Genomic DNA, 17,367 nt, shown 5'->3' with positions numbered 1-17,367 from the left:
CACATCAACGACTGCAGTTTTATAGTGTACAAGCAAGCCTTGCGTAGTTGCCAAATGCTACATCACAATATCTATGCCATTCACCTTGCTTCCTCTCATCACCCTGGACAATTGTGTCATCCCATATAATCACAAGAAAAAATGGTGAGTATACTACAACAACAAAGTCTGAGAGAAACTATAAATGCATAACTTTTATTATAATATATTATAATTGTAATCATTCAGTATGTCTACTGTATAAATTACCTTTATCATAGTTATGTACATTCTGGAAAAAGCTTAGAACATATAGAGTTCAGTACTATCCACAGTTTCAGGTATCCACTGGGGTTCTTGAATGTATCCCTGCAGACCAGTGGAGATGATGTACTATGTGTGGAAAGTGAATAAAAAGAAGAAATAGTGCAGTGGGATATCAGCTAAATGTGAGAATGAGGTCAGATGGAAAAGGAAATCATGGCTAGAGGAAAGAGTGAGGAGGATAAGAAAAATAACATTGACACTGTGGTGGGCAGAGAAATCAGCCTGACAGAAAGTTCTGAAAAAGGAAGATCTTTCTGCAGCCTGTCCCCAAGAACACAGTCAGGAAAGCCAGATAAGAGGCTTTGTAAGTAATCCTGCCTTTTAACAGTAACACATCACCAAGCAAATTACAGGGCTGATCATAGAATCAATACAAGAAAGCAAATATTTGACACTTGAAATTTGTTCAGAGGAAGAGGAAGCAACATGTCCTATAAATGGCACATGTCCCGGGTATGTAAATATGGTGGCTTGATGCTCTTGGTCAGAAGATAGTGGCTTCAGCCTGAGCGAGTACCTCTAATATTATAAAAACACCACACTTAGAGTTTGAATGTATTGGGTCATATGGAAGATAAAGTCTTGAATGCACTCAGAAGAGAGCCCAAATTTTTCTATTTTTTTAAAAAAGAACCTTTTCTAGAATAAATTAAAATGTTATATTTGTTACTTCATATTTTTATTTAATACTTTTTAAAAAATCTCTTTTATACTCAATTAGGTAAACTTTATATCACTCATTTAAGCACATAAAACTGAAAGTAAGAGCAAAATAAATTGGTTAAGGAATTCCTAAAACAATTTTCCTGTAAACAGTTTTGTAAATTGTAACTGAATACTATAAAGTGCAAGTATTCAAAGTGTACAAATTGTTCATTTTAATGTATGCATATGCTGGGAAACCACTACAATTAAGATAATGGATATATTTATTACCCCTGAACATTTTCTTGGATTTAAGGTAATCCATCCTTGCCTCTACCCTATCCCTGAGAAATCACTGGTCAGCCTTCTCACATGCTAGTGTATTTATTTTAGAATACTATGTAAGTACAGAATAAATATTTTCCTTTTTTTTTTCCATCTCCTTCTTTGGACTGCCTTTATTCACTCTTCAGAATGAGTTTGCATTTCTCCATGTGGTTTGTATGCATCAATAATCATTTTTATTGTTTATAGTTTTCACTCTATAGATAGCCTAGAATTTGTCTCTCTGGGTAGCCTTTTTGAAATTATGATACATGCATGTATATCTCTTTCTTAAAAGTGTCCCTAGGGAAATTATTAGTCTGTCCATTCCTCATTTCTCACCTCTATAAATGTATGGGTTGAATGTCTGTTTTATAGATGTTTTATGATAATTAAATCATTGAACACATTGCTTAGCACATAGTAACTAATAAACATTAACTTATTTTCTAAGTTTCCATTCAATTGCCTGATGGTATTAATTATAACACTTTCCTTCTATTAAAATACTTTGTATTTATTTTAGTGTCTAATTACCTTGACCATTACAACAATTCTTGCCTTATATTTCATTAAACAAAAATAGGGCTACCAGTATGGTTGTCTTCTTAAATTATGATCATTCTTTTGGTTTCTATTGTCCTCTGTAACTGACTAATCACTTTTGCCCAATGCTGTACACAGGTGCTCAGTGAGAACACAAAGTCTATATAGGCAAGACTTAGAGCCAACAATCAGGAAAGATGAATGTCCACTTCTAGTAATTATCAGCTGTGGTTTCATTGCAAATTTTGTGTTTTAGTGAGATGATGTGTCCACTTGAGGAACTTTAGGGGAGGGATGATGGTTGGAGAGGACCCTGGATGTGAGGAAGCAGCTAGAGCTCTTCTTCTAGTGCTGCCACAGTGGATTTCCCTTTGTTTTCTTTTGTAAATCATATTTTCCTCACTGCTGCTCATTTAAAGTGTGCCCACACTGAATTTTTTTGCCTAAATCATACTCCTTCTATTACATATACTATTATATATTTAAATATACATATACAAATATAACAGTGTCGTATGTAAATATATACCAGTGTTGATTTTCTTTCTCTTCATATTCTTCATGTTATGCCCCACTAAGCTAGCAAATCTATTTCAGGTGGCAGGTGGCAGTGGATGAAGGAATTTAAATTTCCCCTGTGAATGTTGGAAGTGGAAGTGAGGGCTGTGAGATCTCTTTGTTTTGCTCTGACACCAATTCTAGTTTCTTACATTTGACCTGATTTATACATGTTTTGATTCAACAAAAAAATGGTGCTTGTGGTAATGCCTGTGTGTAAAGTGGGTAACAGACCAGTGAAATTATGAATGAGAAGAGAAAATGTCCTCAAGGTGATTAGTGGACACCATGGTTTCTATATAGAAGGATGAGTATATCGCAATGCTATTAGAAATTTCTTAATAGAACTAGGAATTCTGAATATGGGTGGGCCGCCTACAAACTTCTGAAGTCTTCTGTCATTACAGTACTACCTACCTATAAAAATCCCATTGAATAAATAACTACAAAGCAGTTACCTTCTATTTACTACTCAGAGAGGTGGAGACTCCTTTATTTAATTTTAATATCCTAATAGGTACTTGCACCCACCAAGAGTTTTCATGGAAAAGTAACTATTTTGAATAATATAATGCTTTTATATTTTATCAGGATAACACTGTAATATGCAGAAATCTACAACTTCTAATACCTCTGTGGAGATGCTGAATTCCACCCACCAAGGCACAGGAGCTGTGCAAATGAGAATAAAAAATGCCAACAGCCACCACGACCGGCTGAGCCAAAGTAAATCCATGATCCTCACCGATGTTGGGAAGGTCACTGAACCTGTAAGTCAAATGCTCCAAATACCCCAAGTTCCCTTATCATACAGAATTTTTAAAGCTAATTAGCTTTGTTTTATTTGTTTTCCTAATGTGCATGAGAAAACTGTTTTTGTAATGCATTTTATCTTGCCTACTTATAGTCATAATAATATCCCCAGTTGCAAGAGAAGAGCTGGGTCTAATCCAAAGCGATAAAGTGGATTTGGAGCTAGGCTGAAGAGCACCTTTGACTCATTTTAAGGGCTTCTACTATCATGCTTCAGTGTCATAAAAATAATGAGGTTATGCTAGCATGTGGTGTTTGTACTTCCAAATACAGTACATCACGTTGAAAAGCCAGAGGCTAAAATTAGCTAAGAATGAACTGAGAAAAAAAAATCTTTGAAAACATGTGAAAAATCTTTTCCTTAAAATCTCCCAGTAATATATGATAGTGGAAATTGTGATTGGATTTGGAATGGGCTTACACGATTGGAATGGTGTGGCTAGTTAAGGTTTGGAGAGGAAGCTATTCTGTCTAGATAATGTGTCATTAGGAAGATTTGAAATAAAATAGTTAGAGATGAACTCTACTGCCAATTGTGTCCCTGGCCCTGCACACATCCTGAGCCACTAAACCCACTGATTGCGATGAGTCTCCTCTGGTTAATTTTCTTCCATAATGGTGGTAACTTGCAGCTGAGGCCATAGGATGTTACAAAATTATTTATGCAATGTTAGCCACTCTTTTGGACCCCAGATCTATTTTGTTTCTCACAGTGAGAACAAGAGCAAGAAATAGGTTAGCTGGGGACAGACTGTAAGTCCCAGTCACCCTGCAGAAACATGTGAGCTATTAATTGAGTGTTCTGTTAATATCGTAGGGGCCTATGAAATATTCAGCTCCCTAACTGAGTTATTAAATGAGATAAACTTGCTGACTAGCATGCTACAGATTATATTTATTCCCCATCTTTCACTTGAATTTCAAGTGCAGAATTAACCCAGAGTACTCTCAGGAGCTTGAGGAACACATGAATTTAATCATTCTTTCCTCAGGTGTTGTAGACACATTTAGCAAGAGGAAGCCAGTGATTATATTGGGGGAATCAGAAATACATCTTTAGATAAGGTAACTAATGGAAAATGCATTTTTCTTTACTCAATTTCTCATTTAAAAGTATTGTCTGCTGGGAGGCATGACACTGTTGTTAGTTGACTTCACTTTTAAAGCATCTAAAATGTTCCTCAAGTATAAGCTTGAGATAGTGGTTAGAGTAAATTATTGGATTCTCTCTATATATTATCAGTAAGAATTGTACCTTTGAAAAAGTTTAAAAGTTAAGTATATTTAATGATGCCTAACATATTTTATTGGCTGTGTTTAACAAAAGGCACTATGCCGCAGTTGTTTTTGACAAGCATGAAAACATCACAGCATGAGACTGCAAAAGGAATTATGGAGAGAAATTACAAGTGATCCATCTCTCAATGAATTATCCACCTCAATAGCCCGCAGAACTCAGCTACCAATTAACACCTACTTTATTACATGTTGGGATGTACTTAATAACTTTCATGTGTTTATGCACTATTACCTTGACTGATGCCTCTTGTACAATTAGGCATAATTGGCATATCAATATGCAAAAGTTAAAAGGATTAACCCTCTTAAAACTAATGAGCATTTCTGTATCCAGCTGCTAAATGAGACAAAATTAGCATTTTTCACTTTTGGGCAGGATTTTATCATGCAGTTTCTCATTGTTGATATTACCTTGTTACATAACTTTAGTTTGGGGGGTTGTATGCTGGACTGCTAGAGAATAAGAGTTTTCCAAAGTTAAATTAGCTATAATTATCCCAGCTTTTGTTTCCGCATTCTTAGCCTGGGCAATATGTATTCCTCGATAAGGAACAAAAATAAAAGTTACTTTTGGTTATGTGTGCTCAGTGCATAATTATATAAAAGGGGTATTTTAGTGAGGATATGTCATTTCACCGAGAAAACTTGGCTCAGAGATACTGTATTGAAAGCTTGCCATGGCACTAATTTTCTTTCTGTCTCAGTTCTTTTCATCTCTTTTTCCATGCACAATTTTCTGACTAGATACTGACAGAATGTAAAGTATTTTGGCATATTTATTCAAACAAGCCTGTTAAAGTTATCTGCTCAAGCTAAACTAAGAACTTGATTTTTTCAGAAGTTGGGTGATGGGGTGAGGTCAAGGAAGAGATTTTGAATTTAGGAGAAGTGGGAAGAGATGTCTTCTAACCTGCCCGTGTTCATGTGAAGCACACTTAGTTGTAACAGAAATTTATATAAAATTGCATACTTACAGACCATACATATGTTTTGCATCCTATTTGATAAATGTCTTATATATAATTTGTTCACCAGTATAATGATTGTATAAGTCTTATATAGACTTATCCAACTCTACAATGCACAAGAATCTTATATTACATAATTCATATTGATGTGTTATTACAAAAATGAGTTTAAATATGCTGATATCACGTTGATTGAATCACTTTGTCATTCACTTATGAAATTTTTTTATTTTGTTCAATTAAAAATATTTTATCATGATTATATACTTAGAACACAGTATAAAATTCATATATGGCATTAAGAGCCTTTAAATATAAGTATTTTGATATGTCAGAATAAGCATTTACTCAAGCCTGAACTATAAAAAAACACAGGTGAATTTACTTTTAATTTATAAATTTTGATAACTTGAAACATTGCAGGAAAGCATTTCAGTAAAACAGGTATTAGTGTTCCCTTAAATTTTATAGGTGATAGCCCTCATTTCCTTAGACACCAAATACTTATTTTTATTTGGTTAATTAGTGCTTTTTTCAAATTTCAAAGAGATTACTTAGCTACCTGGGAAATGTTGAGAGGTGGGAAATATAGAATACAGGGTTTGTAAGAAAATTGCCTATCAAGTAAGAGAGATCTGGAGAGCTGCATTCAGTGGGGAAGGAAGCTCTTTGGTCTTGGTGATTTGTTGTCCCATCCTGAGCCCCAGAGTGAGGCCTCTTAAAGGTGAATGACTTATTTACCAGAATGTGTTGAACAGAAAGCAGACAGCTGACTGCGAGTAAATGGGGCAAGTGAAGTGCGCCTGTTTAAGGGCTAAAAAGGCTAATGTGCAATCCTGCAAATAGCTAATGTGAAAGGTTTACGTGCTTTGATGTTATTTATAAGAGGGAGGCTCTAGCCTACTAGACAGTGTAGAATAGATATTAATGAAGAGTTTAAGTAGCCCAAATCAGGAAACTGCAGACATAGGATTTGCAGGCAGGAGTAATTTAGGCATTTAATGCTGGTGTCTTAAGCAGCAACATGTATGAATATTCACAGTTTCCCTCTTGCAAACCCACAGAAGGGCATTACTTCGTTCATGGCCGTCGTGAACAGGAAAATATCTTTTTATTGGTGTTCAGATAAAGACTTAGGTCAAGACATTCCTAAACGTTAACATACAAGACTCCTTTTACTTCCATTAACAGATTGTGTTTGTTCATTTTTCTTTTTAATGCATTATCAGGAAAAAGAGGAAACAATTTTCTTTTGTTTCTTACTTCTGTGATTATAGGATACTTGCCAAAGTTGTGGCTAGCCAAAAAGGCAGACATAAAAATTGCTACTAAAAATACAAACCTTCTGTTTAGCAGAGTTTTTGAGAAATATTATGAGATTGTAGGGCTTGTCCATGTTTACTCCAAATCAAGCTTATAGTTAGGTTTGAGGCTTTGTTTGTATAAATTGTCCTGAAGTGGATCCTGATATTTAATTAAAATGACACTAAATCACATTGAATTGATAAGACTTGGCATCTCAAACAAAGGTAATTGCCCGTATTGGTTTTGTGCAAAAATAGCACTGCTTGGAAAATGTGCAGCCAACACAGACTGTCAACTCCATTTATAGATCAATATGTGAAAACCATTGATCAGGCAGGCATGTGTAACAGTAACACTTTGCATTTATTTGTTGTTTTTATACCACATTAAGGCTTACAGGATTATAGGCTTCCTAAATATTTTGACTTCCTCATAAATATATGATCTGTTGCATGTTAATTAAATGAGAGTCTGCAGCCATTTCTAAAATTGTTTTTAGTTTGATGATTTCCTTTTATTGCTGTGGATCGCATGATCTGAAAATGGATTAGTTTCCTTCTGCATAAAGATTATTAAAGCTTATTTTAATGTGTCCTATTTAGTGTAAGATGTGACTGCCTTTTTGCTTTGAAAAATATAGATACCGACAATTATTTTCTCTTAGCGAGTGCCTGATCTTTTTTTATTAACTGGGCATTCTCAGCACTCAGGGTAGAATTATTTCCTGACATATTTTACACACCCTGTAGATAACGGGTCTTTTTGATTTCCCTGATAGAATTTGTTTTTTTTTTTCTTTTCTTTTTATCTAGCTCTATGATGCAGGCATCTGATCAAACATTATGTAGAAAATAAACTGATCATCTCAAGTAAATTCCACACACATAAATATAATTTGAATTCTGTTTTTTTGTTCTGATTTGAGAACAAGCCTTATGAACTGTTCTTACATGCTGCATTCTGCAGTTAAATCTTTCTTATCTCATCAATGTAAGGACAGTGTTCTGTTCCTAATCTTTATTGGACTATTGTAGATGACATTTGTAAGCCATTTTGGTTTATAAGGAAAAGCTAGAGGACAGTGGAGTGAGACTCTCCATAGATCCAAGCCTCTGATATGACTACGCAATAATGTGTCTTCCACTGCAATTTTCTTTGCCACTGAGAGGTCAATTCTGTTGAAAAATCTTTTTATATCCTCTCTATACATTAGGAGTGCTGCTTTCACAAGAAAAATATTTAGTTTTATATGCAGTATTAGAATTTACAATATTTATACACAATATTAGAATAATGAAGGAAACATGACTTCAGAAACAGCAAAAATATATCAACAAATGAACACAAAATTCAAAGATTACCTAAAGTAAGTAATTTAGAGTAGTTTGCATTCATTTTGAGGAGTAGATGAAAAAGTTTGTTAGTACCCAGTATGCCCTAGGGAAGAAGATTCAAAACCCACCAGAGATTTCCTTCCTTGTCCTTGTCACCCAACAACACACCATCCTGTCAAAATCTTAAACTGTATTTACCAAGCACACATTGGACTTGCCAAAAGGTTCAGAAAGTTTATAACAATACTGTAGAGTCTAGTTCAAAGAATGAGCCAGGGCTCTTGAATTTATCTATGTGGCTGTGCGGTTTCCATTTTAACTTGAGCATAGCTAAATTTGTTTATAATCTCCTACTGATTGAACATGGCGCTGAATGTACATGAGATACATTTTTTTAAAAGTTAGTCCTCTGATTACTAATTTGAATCCAAAACTCTAACCTTGTTAGCATCTGGACTTATTTCCATAATAACAACCCCTTCAGAACCTACAAAGTAATGAATAATTGACAACAAATGAAATGTTTTGATAGTTGTCGGCACAAAGCATGTTTAATGTTTTGTGTTGCTTCCTAGCTAATTATGTAGATGACACATTTGTCAGACCTTGACTGCCATTAGAAACGTGTTTCCAGAGGGGAGAAAAACAGGCTATTCATAGAGTAATTAACTAGAATGCTCAATGACCTGTGAGAGATTCAAATCGCTGCCAGTTCAGACATTGTTTTGTTACAGAGCAGAGGGGTAATTAAAATTCCAAATTACAGTCCTATGATGGAGCATTTGTTTGTTGACAGTATACTCTTACTCGAGTTTGTTAATTCTTTTTTAAATTGCTTCTAATCCATTTTATAGCTTTAGGAGTTCCGTCTTTGAATTTACTGACAACTAATATTATGGTAAATTGTACTTCAATGGAGTGCTTCATGCTTCACAGTTTCAAGGGAGCACAAGGTGGGTGGGATAAAATACCTCCTTCCCCAAACTGACATATCAGGTGCTGTCAGCAGGAATGCCACTAATGTGGACCTTCTCGTTCAATATTCCCTTTCAAATTCTGTATTTGGGCAAAATGTGCTGGGGGTGGGGAACACAGATGAAAAGGAAAGTAACAATGCACAACTAAAAAAGGAGGAAGAAACCTAATCCCCCAACAAGAAGTGATTGATTAAGTGCTGTGGTAGCAAGGAGGAAAGAGGAGTTAGGGCTGAGGATGATTGGAGGAGCTGTGTTGAGACTGTGCTGCTTAGTTCAATGCGGAGGATGCAACAGTCACTAGAAAAGTTCACATCGATCACCAGGAGTGGCAGGTTTTACAGCAATACCTCAACCTCAGGTCAATATCAAACGGTGGGATAATAGGTATCACCCATGAGATTCTTCAAGGAAATGCTAGAAGTTTACAAATCTAGAGAGCTAATGGAGTCTTAAAAATTTCAGCTCCAGTGCAACATTTATTTAGGTTGCTGAAAGTGAGAATATAGTTTTATTAAAAAGATCTGACAGAAGTCACACGGTGTTTGATGCAGTCGAGCTGACAGAGGCATCCAGTGAGCGCTGATTATCCCGAAGTCACTGTCAGCTAGGATTGATTTTCACTTTCTCCGTTTATGTAACGGTTCCTGTAATACAGCTGACCCCAAATCACGTTACCTTGTCATTTCTCTGCATGGATCAAGAAGAGATGAGCTGAAAATAGCTAGACACTGACCTTGAACTTGCCAGAAAAGTGAGAAGTGACAGTGGGGTTTTTCTGTAGTTCATGTACAAAGAGTAAGGCGCACTGTTCTCTGTTGAGTTCACCCTAGCAGCACAAGGGGGCAGAGCAGTACTAGAGATTACAGGTAAAGAGCTTCAGCACCAGCATGTAAAGACGGAAACACTGAGTGAGAGCCAGAGGTCTCATTTTAACATCTTAGTGTAGACATAAAGGAGAATTACTGATGAATCGAAATCTTGAGTCCCCCGATGTTCATAATCAGTAATCTAAAAGTGTACATTCTAATTAAAAGAGGTTACCTAATACTCTGAGTGGCAGCAACTATGCTTTCCCACTAAATTATTTGCACTGTCTCTTATTTAATTCATATGATACTCTCTATCCTCAAAATAACTTTGAAACCATAGTATTATTAATAGAGTTTTTAGGGCAAACTACCAAGGCAATATGTGTTATTTTAGGTATAATGTATAAAGATATGGGAACATTCTTTTCATATTTATCAAGTATCAACATGCAAAAATTAAAAGTGGAGAGTGTTTTAAGGTGATGTGCATGTACAAATAGATAATCTTTAGGCTGGAGAATGGTGCTTGCATTTGATGTAGGTTGTCTCTGTTTTGAACTTTTTCCAATTTTAACTTGCCTCAATTTTCACAAATGTCTCTTAATTGATTGATCATCGTTACAAGCTGAATTAATCCAAAACACATTATGTTTGTCTAGTTAAATCACTGTTGTTCTGATACTAAATGTTTCTCATAAATGCCATCTAACAAACTTGTCAAGTGAGGCAGAGAACTGAAACAGTGTGAGAAACAAAAGAGCAAACACTGACTCAGTCATCCCCTAAGTTATAGCACCTTGCGTCATGGCAAAACAACATTTTTGAATGTGTGATAATAAAATAATATTTTTGAAAACCTCCATTAATAATTAGAGCTTTTCTCACATAGATTCTGTGTGTATGTAGTATGTTTGTGTGTGTATATATACATATATATATATATACATATACACTCATATATGTGTTTATATGTATTTCTATATCTGTATAGATAGTATATATACCTATCTATATCTGTATTTGGATACATATATCTACATAGAGATGTATATGTTTATAATGTCTATCTAAATTATTTTTCTATTATAAGAAAGTAAACACATAAATATATTTGCAAGTTGTAATATCAAAGATTTCCCAAATGATCTTTTGTAGATTTATTTCAGGACACAATGACAATGTTATGATCTGAGAAATAAGTAGAATTCTAATATATTTCAAGAATAGAATAAATAGGAGATTATTCTATTGCCACAAATGAAATACAAAATATTTAGAATAGTGTGTCATCACAGAAATCTTTAATAACTAGGTTTTTACCTCTGCTAGAAGAAATGCATAAGTCCTCTGACTTGAAAGGATTTGATATTTGCAAAAGGGTCCATGGGTCCATCAAGTTGGGTGATGATGGTGGATTTATAGCTAGAAAATGTGTGTGTCCAAAATTGATGCCTTTGAAAGCAGTCCCAAGGAGCAATTGTATTCCTTGAGAGTCATACAGTGACTGCTTTCTTGCTCTTCAGAGTGTGCAGAAGACCTCTAGGTGCCCTCTTCTAGGTGGAAGGAAACCCACCCTTAAGTGGTTGATTAGCCTCTGCTTCTGAGGTCAGGACAGACATAAAGGTGTTGGTTGTTGGAGCAATACCACAGAGTTTTGGGTTTTTGTTTCATTTTTCCCCCTTTTCCTTCCTTTCAGTGTGCAAGGCTTTTATTAGGGGACTCCAGTCCCTGATGTGTTCAGATTCCGTTTATTGTTACCATCTGTTTAATTACCCTCTCAGGTTTGTGTTGGGAAGCATGAAAGTATTTTATCTAGTTTTTGAATCCCTGTGTTCCTAAATAGATGTGGTAAAGTACATGTCAGTTTTCAAAGAGCATATTAAAAACTGAGAAGCAGAACCATCTCCAAACAACAACATGGAAAGCTAAGGCATTATTTTGTACATTAATGCATGTTGCAAATAAATAGCAACTGTGTAGCAATGTAGTGCTCTCACAGACCTGATGCAATCTTCTTTACATGCAACCTCCTACACTTCTCCTTTGAGGTGAAGGATTTTTATGATTCCTATTTATTTCCAATCCACTGACAGTAAGTTTATTGGGGGAAGAGATGTGGGATTTGAGTTGTAAGAGTATGAATGATTGTACTAGGTCAGATAGTTTTAAGAATGTGCTAAAGTTAAGAGAAAAACTATGTACTCAAGAAACAAGGACTGAATCTTTTGAGAAAGATGGAGAAAAAAAGAAAACAGGAATATTGGAGTTACTTTATTCTTTCTCCTGTATTTCTTTCTTATTATTATGAATTATTATACTGCATCCTTTTTTTCCCCCTCTGGAAAATCACCAGAATTTTTCTTCTGATGGTCACTATTGTTCTCATACTATCTGGTGCATTTTTCCATGTGGAAAAACCACTGAATAAAGTTTTACTTGCTGACATAGAGTTCTCATTAGGTTTTGTCTGAGTTATTTTACATCTTAGTATTTGGGCAAAATCTTAAAAATTCCATAAAATGAAAAAATACCAAATTTAAGTGTGTACATATAAAAATATTTTAGAGGTCATATAGGAACTCAAAATATAAAAAAAATTTAAAAAGAAATGAATCAAATACTTTCATTTCCTAAATCAAAGAAGCCAAATGGCTACGTATGTTTCATTTTAATTTATCCCTTAAGAGTTGATTTCAATAAATGAGCATTTTTTTCTGAGTTTCCAGGATATTATTAGATGAAGATTATGTTTGACAGTGTTCAGAAATGGTAGTTTTGTTTTTATGTAAGTGCCCTTCCACGGTACCTTAAACATAAATGATCAAAGTGCTGCTCTCTTTTTATCTCTATATGAGGAAACCAGTGCTGTTCTTGCCTTATGCTCTTACATTATCTCTGTGGAGGAAGAGGAATAATGATGACACCAAACTTTCCTCCACTACTTTTGGACACCTGACCTGCTTTCTTTCCCACAGGGGAAAAGAAAGCTACAGCCTTCGTATTTCCAATGAGAAGGGACATGTGTCTCCTTGCATCGAATTGTCTTGGATCATATCATGTAGCACAAAGTGACCCGATACAGGAAGACAGGAAAACAAAGTGACAGTTTTGTTTGCTCTAATACAAACTCTAACATCAAAACAAGGGGGCAAAACCTAGAGGCCCACTGCCAGATGACACAAATTAAATAGCAAGAGCTGATATTCTGTACTTAAAATGTACTCAAGGCATATTCTTTAATCAGCAGTGAAAGGTTAATGAATAAATGAGCTTAGCTCAGGTTAGACAAACTAAGTGTAGTTACCACTGTTTATAAAATCCATGAGGAAGTGAATCTGGCTGATACTTGACAATACATCACACGATGTGGTCTTACCTATTGATCACAGCCTGACAATAGGTAACCTTTCATGGCAACTTCCTCTTTTACCATGAATTATTGACAGTGTTAATGCCAATAGCACATGATCAAATAGACAGGAAAGAAATTTACATTCCTGGATGTGCTATCCTTAACCTCCATGATTTTAATATGAAACAGGGGGTGGGGGCAAAGGGAGGAGAAAGAGAGAACAAATCTCTTGTCTGGAAATTCTAATGAACTAATTTCACTTTTGCACATATTATTAATGTGACAATCTTATAATTCTTATCTGCATCTACAACTACAACACACTCTAGTTAACAAAGACCTGTTTTTAAGGGAACATTGCTGTTGTTCTTTTCATCCTTGCATCCTCTTTTAGTTTATAGATCCTAGTAAACATTACTCTAAGTTGCATGTCCTGAGGTCACTGCCTGAATTTTGTGTTTGCTGAATAATTACCATCTCAACGCTACTCCATATGTGTTCATTTAAGAGTTCCAGTATGGAAAGTAGGATAACAGGTTAAATGTTTCCATCTATGCATCTATTTGTCCATTATTTTACTCATTTAGCAGATGTTCATTGGCACTTATTTTATGTCAGAGAGTATTTTGAAAGCTGGGAATACAAAACCAAAAGCTTCTCTGCTCCCTTGGAAGTTACCTTCAAGTGAGGCAGAATCCTGGTCCTGGTACGTCCTTGAATTAGCCATGTGTTTCCTACACTTGATCTTTGTCCCTGCCACTACCACCTCCCCACTCTCAACACTAATATTAACATCATGTACTTGCATTTTGTCAGACATATCATACACAGTGTTTAAAACCTGCCTGTGAAATAAGAGACCTTCACTCTCTTTTCACTTTCTGAAGGGTGCATTTCTGTGAGTTGTTAAATCTCAAATGACAAGCTCTGTGTGTGTATTTTAAGTTTAAAATTGTGGAAATCTCATCTGATTTTATGCTTCTATAAGACTTCTTTTGCACAATTTGACACATTTCCTATGCTTTGTCTTTCTGGGTACACACAGAGTATTGAAACACTCTCTTTGGTAGCAAGTCAAGCTATTAGTGCTTCAATCTGGTTAAATTTGTAAGACCCCTTCCATTCTTGTTTCCCTTCCTTAGTCATTATCAAATGAATGATAAACGTGACTGAGTTTGGAATAAGACATCTTATTAATTTTATGAGTAAAAATGAAACATTAATACATTTACTTAATATCTATGAATGTTTTTAATTTCATTGCAGTAACAAAACATAGACCTAATTTAGACATTTACAGAGCATTCAAAAATTTCATCAATTTCTAGACTTTTAAAAAATTTACTTTGATCTTTTCTTTGGGTGTTGGCTGATCATTGTGTTACTAGTACTCATGACTTATAGAATTTTCTGGGATTGATCATGGGTTGTTCTGATATAATTTATAAGCCACCATAGTAGCCCCTAACATCAGTGTTACCCTGGTCTATGTAAGGAGAATGGCATCACATTCCTTAAAACACACTAGTGTCCATGATACTAGAGTGTACTTACATTAACACAAAGCTGATAGCATTAACCATGACAGAGAGATCAGACTACATAGGTTCATTTGGTGTTATGATCTACCTGGAGACTTACTCTATCAAGGAGAAAAACAGGAAGAAAAAAACTCTTTTGAAGAGTAATATATTCAAATTACTTGGACATGCGAGGCCCCAAATATAGTAACAACCAGGTATTAAAATAAGTCAAGTAACAGCTCTGCCTAAGGTGGATGCTTTAAGATCTTTATGATTTCTTGATCATGCACAAAATATGTAGTATTGAGACCTTATAGTTTTTATTTCTCTTATATGTGGTTGATTGCTACGGGAATTGACAAGGAAAATATCACTAACATGTACCTAGAACTCTGAAAACTTCCTTTCACCTGAGCTCCATAAACCTGTTTTAAGACTTTTCCCTATAGAGGTCAATATTGGCTTTGTGTCTACTATTCACACCCTGTTTGGGGGCTAATGGCTCTAAAGTTGGGGTTATAAATAAACAACTGTTCTACTAACCCAATTATGCCTACAGGTATTTTTAAAAAATCAACTGAAATGGTGTTTTTATAATTTTGAACGTGAAGGATTTCAGTTGGAGTCATGAGGTCTTCTTGCAAATTACTGTACCTTGAAGTCTTGAATTGATCATCTTAAAACCATATCATTGACTGGCTGTTCAGGGGTGAGGGCATAATGTGGTAATTCAGAAGACTACAATTGTTAGTTACATCTTTGGAAATTCAGACGATGACAGTTGTTAGTCATAAATTTGGAAATGTAGTCTCTACCACATTTCACTGATAGTGTAAAAACAGTCTTTCTTATGTAGCTAAAGATGAATTTTCTTATTCAGATTTTCTCATTTGGGTTTAATTTCAATTTTAGACTCATGTTATTATAAATTAACAAACATCTTGCTGCCTTTTAGATAACACTAAAAAATAACTATGGCTATCTATGGAAATGGTGTTCTCTTGTCACCAAGTTATAAATATTCTATTTATTCTGGGTTATCTGTGATTTAACTTTTGTGAGTTTTGTTAAATAGCTCTGAAAACTCAATGAGAAGCTACTTGGTATTTAAGTGAAGCAATGCACCTCTAACCCTGATGGGAAAAAAATCACACCAGACCCTTAAAAAGTGAGAAATGATACTAACAATTTACAATATGCAAGATTTAAATCAACTCAGATTCATCTAGTCATCCAATTACTTGTCATTTACTTTACATTTTTACTAATTAAACTTAATTTGAAGATTTCTCAACTTTGTTAGAATTTCGAATTCCTTTTCTGATGACATGTAATATCCCCTAAGAAATGAAAACAGAAATGAACTCTGGAAATACAGTCTCATCTCAGGTCCCCTTTATCAAAATTTCTTTTTCTGGAGCATGTGTTTTACCAAACAGAAGCTTTTACATAGAATAGGTTCACATGAGGAAGAAAATGCTCCTCATAATAAAGCTCAAAATCCCCTTAGAATCTGTAGACTTAGGATTGGAATGCTGAATTCAACCTAAAGATATGTATTATTTGGTCTATACAGAGGTTTTTTTCTCCATTTCCTTTTTAATTTAATTGACATTTTAACATGGCGAGCTTTCACAGGAAAATTTGTTTTGCAACAGCTTTAAAAAAAATAGAAATTCTAGTGTCACAAGTTTCCCAAAGAGCATGCAATAACCTGCTGATGTTAAGTCATTATTACCCCACGTAGATGGGGCAAATGCCCAAATTCACAACACTTTGCCATCCATCACAGATGGTATTTCCCAATGGACTTTTGAGTTGGTAAAGCTGGTTTCAAATATCTGTTCCAGCTTTTGCATGCCCACTGACAATCATGAGGCACTGAGCAGTTATTCAGATAACCATAAGACACGCATATTCTTTAGATATAAGTTTTTATTGATAGGAAGGAATAAACTTTTGAAATAGGAAGGAACATTTCTTTCATATATTAGTGTTTTTTTTTTTTTACATAATAGAAACTTGAGGAAATTTATCCTTTGCTGATTCCCAGAAACAGAAATTAATGAGCCTATGGTCCACCAATTGCCAGTGAAAAATCAAAGATACACTGATGGGGAGATGTGGCAAGCATCTGTCCCGGAAGTGGCCTTTCTAGGTTCAATGAAACCTGTCAATGGCCTGTATCATAAGAGATAGTAACACCCTTGTTTCTTAATAAATGTTCCGTATTTTGACCAGTAATATTTTTCTATAGTCAGGTTTAGAATTAGTTTTAAGTAACATAAGTCAGATGTAAAACATCTCTCATGTACATCTCCATGATAGCATCATCAAAATATGTAGCCACTGCATAGCAGAAAATGTGATTTTAGTGATTATGTGCTTCAACTAGTGTTGAGCACACTTGGAGAAAAATCCTAGCTCTGTCTCATGGTTACCATGTTACTTTGGGCAAGCTTGACAAATTTGAGCCTTTATTCCTACAACTTAAGATGAATATAAAGATATCAGTTACCTATAGAATTATGAAGATTAAAAGAGAATGTATATGAAATATAAAGTATGACACTTAGGTAGTATTCAAAAATTATAAATTACTTTTATA

The 17,367-nt window shown here is 34.8% G+C and overlaps 1 protein-coding gene across 2 annotated transcripts in view; it reads left to right on the top strand.

The window, feature by feature from the left end:
• Arhgap15 (Rho GTPase activating protein 15) overlaps window positions 1-17,367 on the top strand; it is a 599,265-nt gene that overhangs the window by 25,288 nt on the left and 556,610 nt on the right. For both annotated transcript variants that reach the window (XM_076866113.2, XM_076866112.2), the window contains exon 2: window positions 2,971-3,149. In XM_076866113.2, coding sequence (XP_076722228.2) covers window positions 2,985-3,149 — 165 coding nt within the window. In that variant the 5' untranslated portion in view covers window positions 2,971-2,984. The remainder of the gene's footprint in view (window positions 1-2,970; window positions 3,150-17,367) is intronic.

Source organism: Callospermophilus lateralis, chromosome 9, assembly GCF_048772815.1.
Source record: "Callospermophilus lateralis isolate mCalLat2 chromosome 9, mCalLat2.hap1, whole genome shotgun sequence".
In the NCBI taxonomy this organism is placed as follows: Eukaryota; Metazoa; Chordata; class Mammalia; order Rodentia; family Sciuridae; genus Callospermophilus; species Callospermophilus lateralis.
The sequence above is the reverse complement of the archived record's forward strand: the minus strand, read 5'-3'. Positions and strand labels throughout refer to the sequence as shown.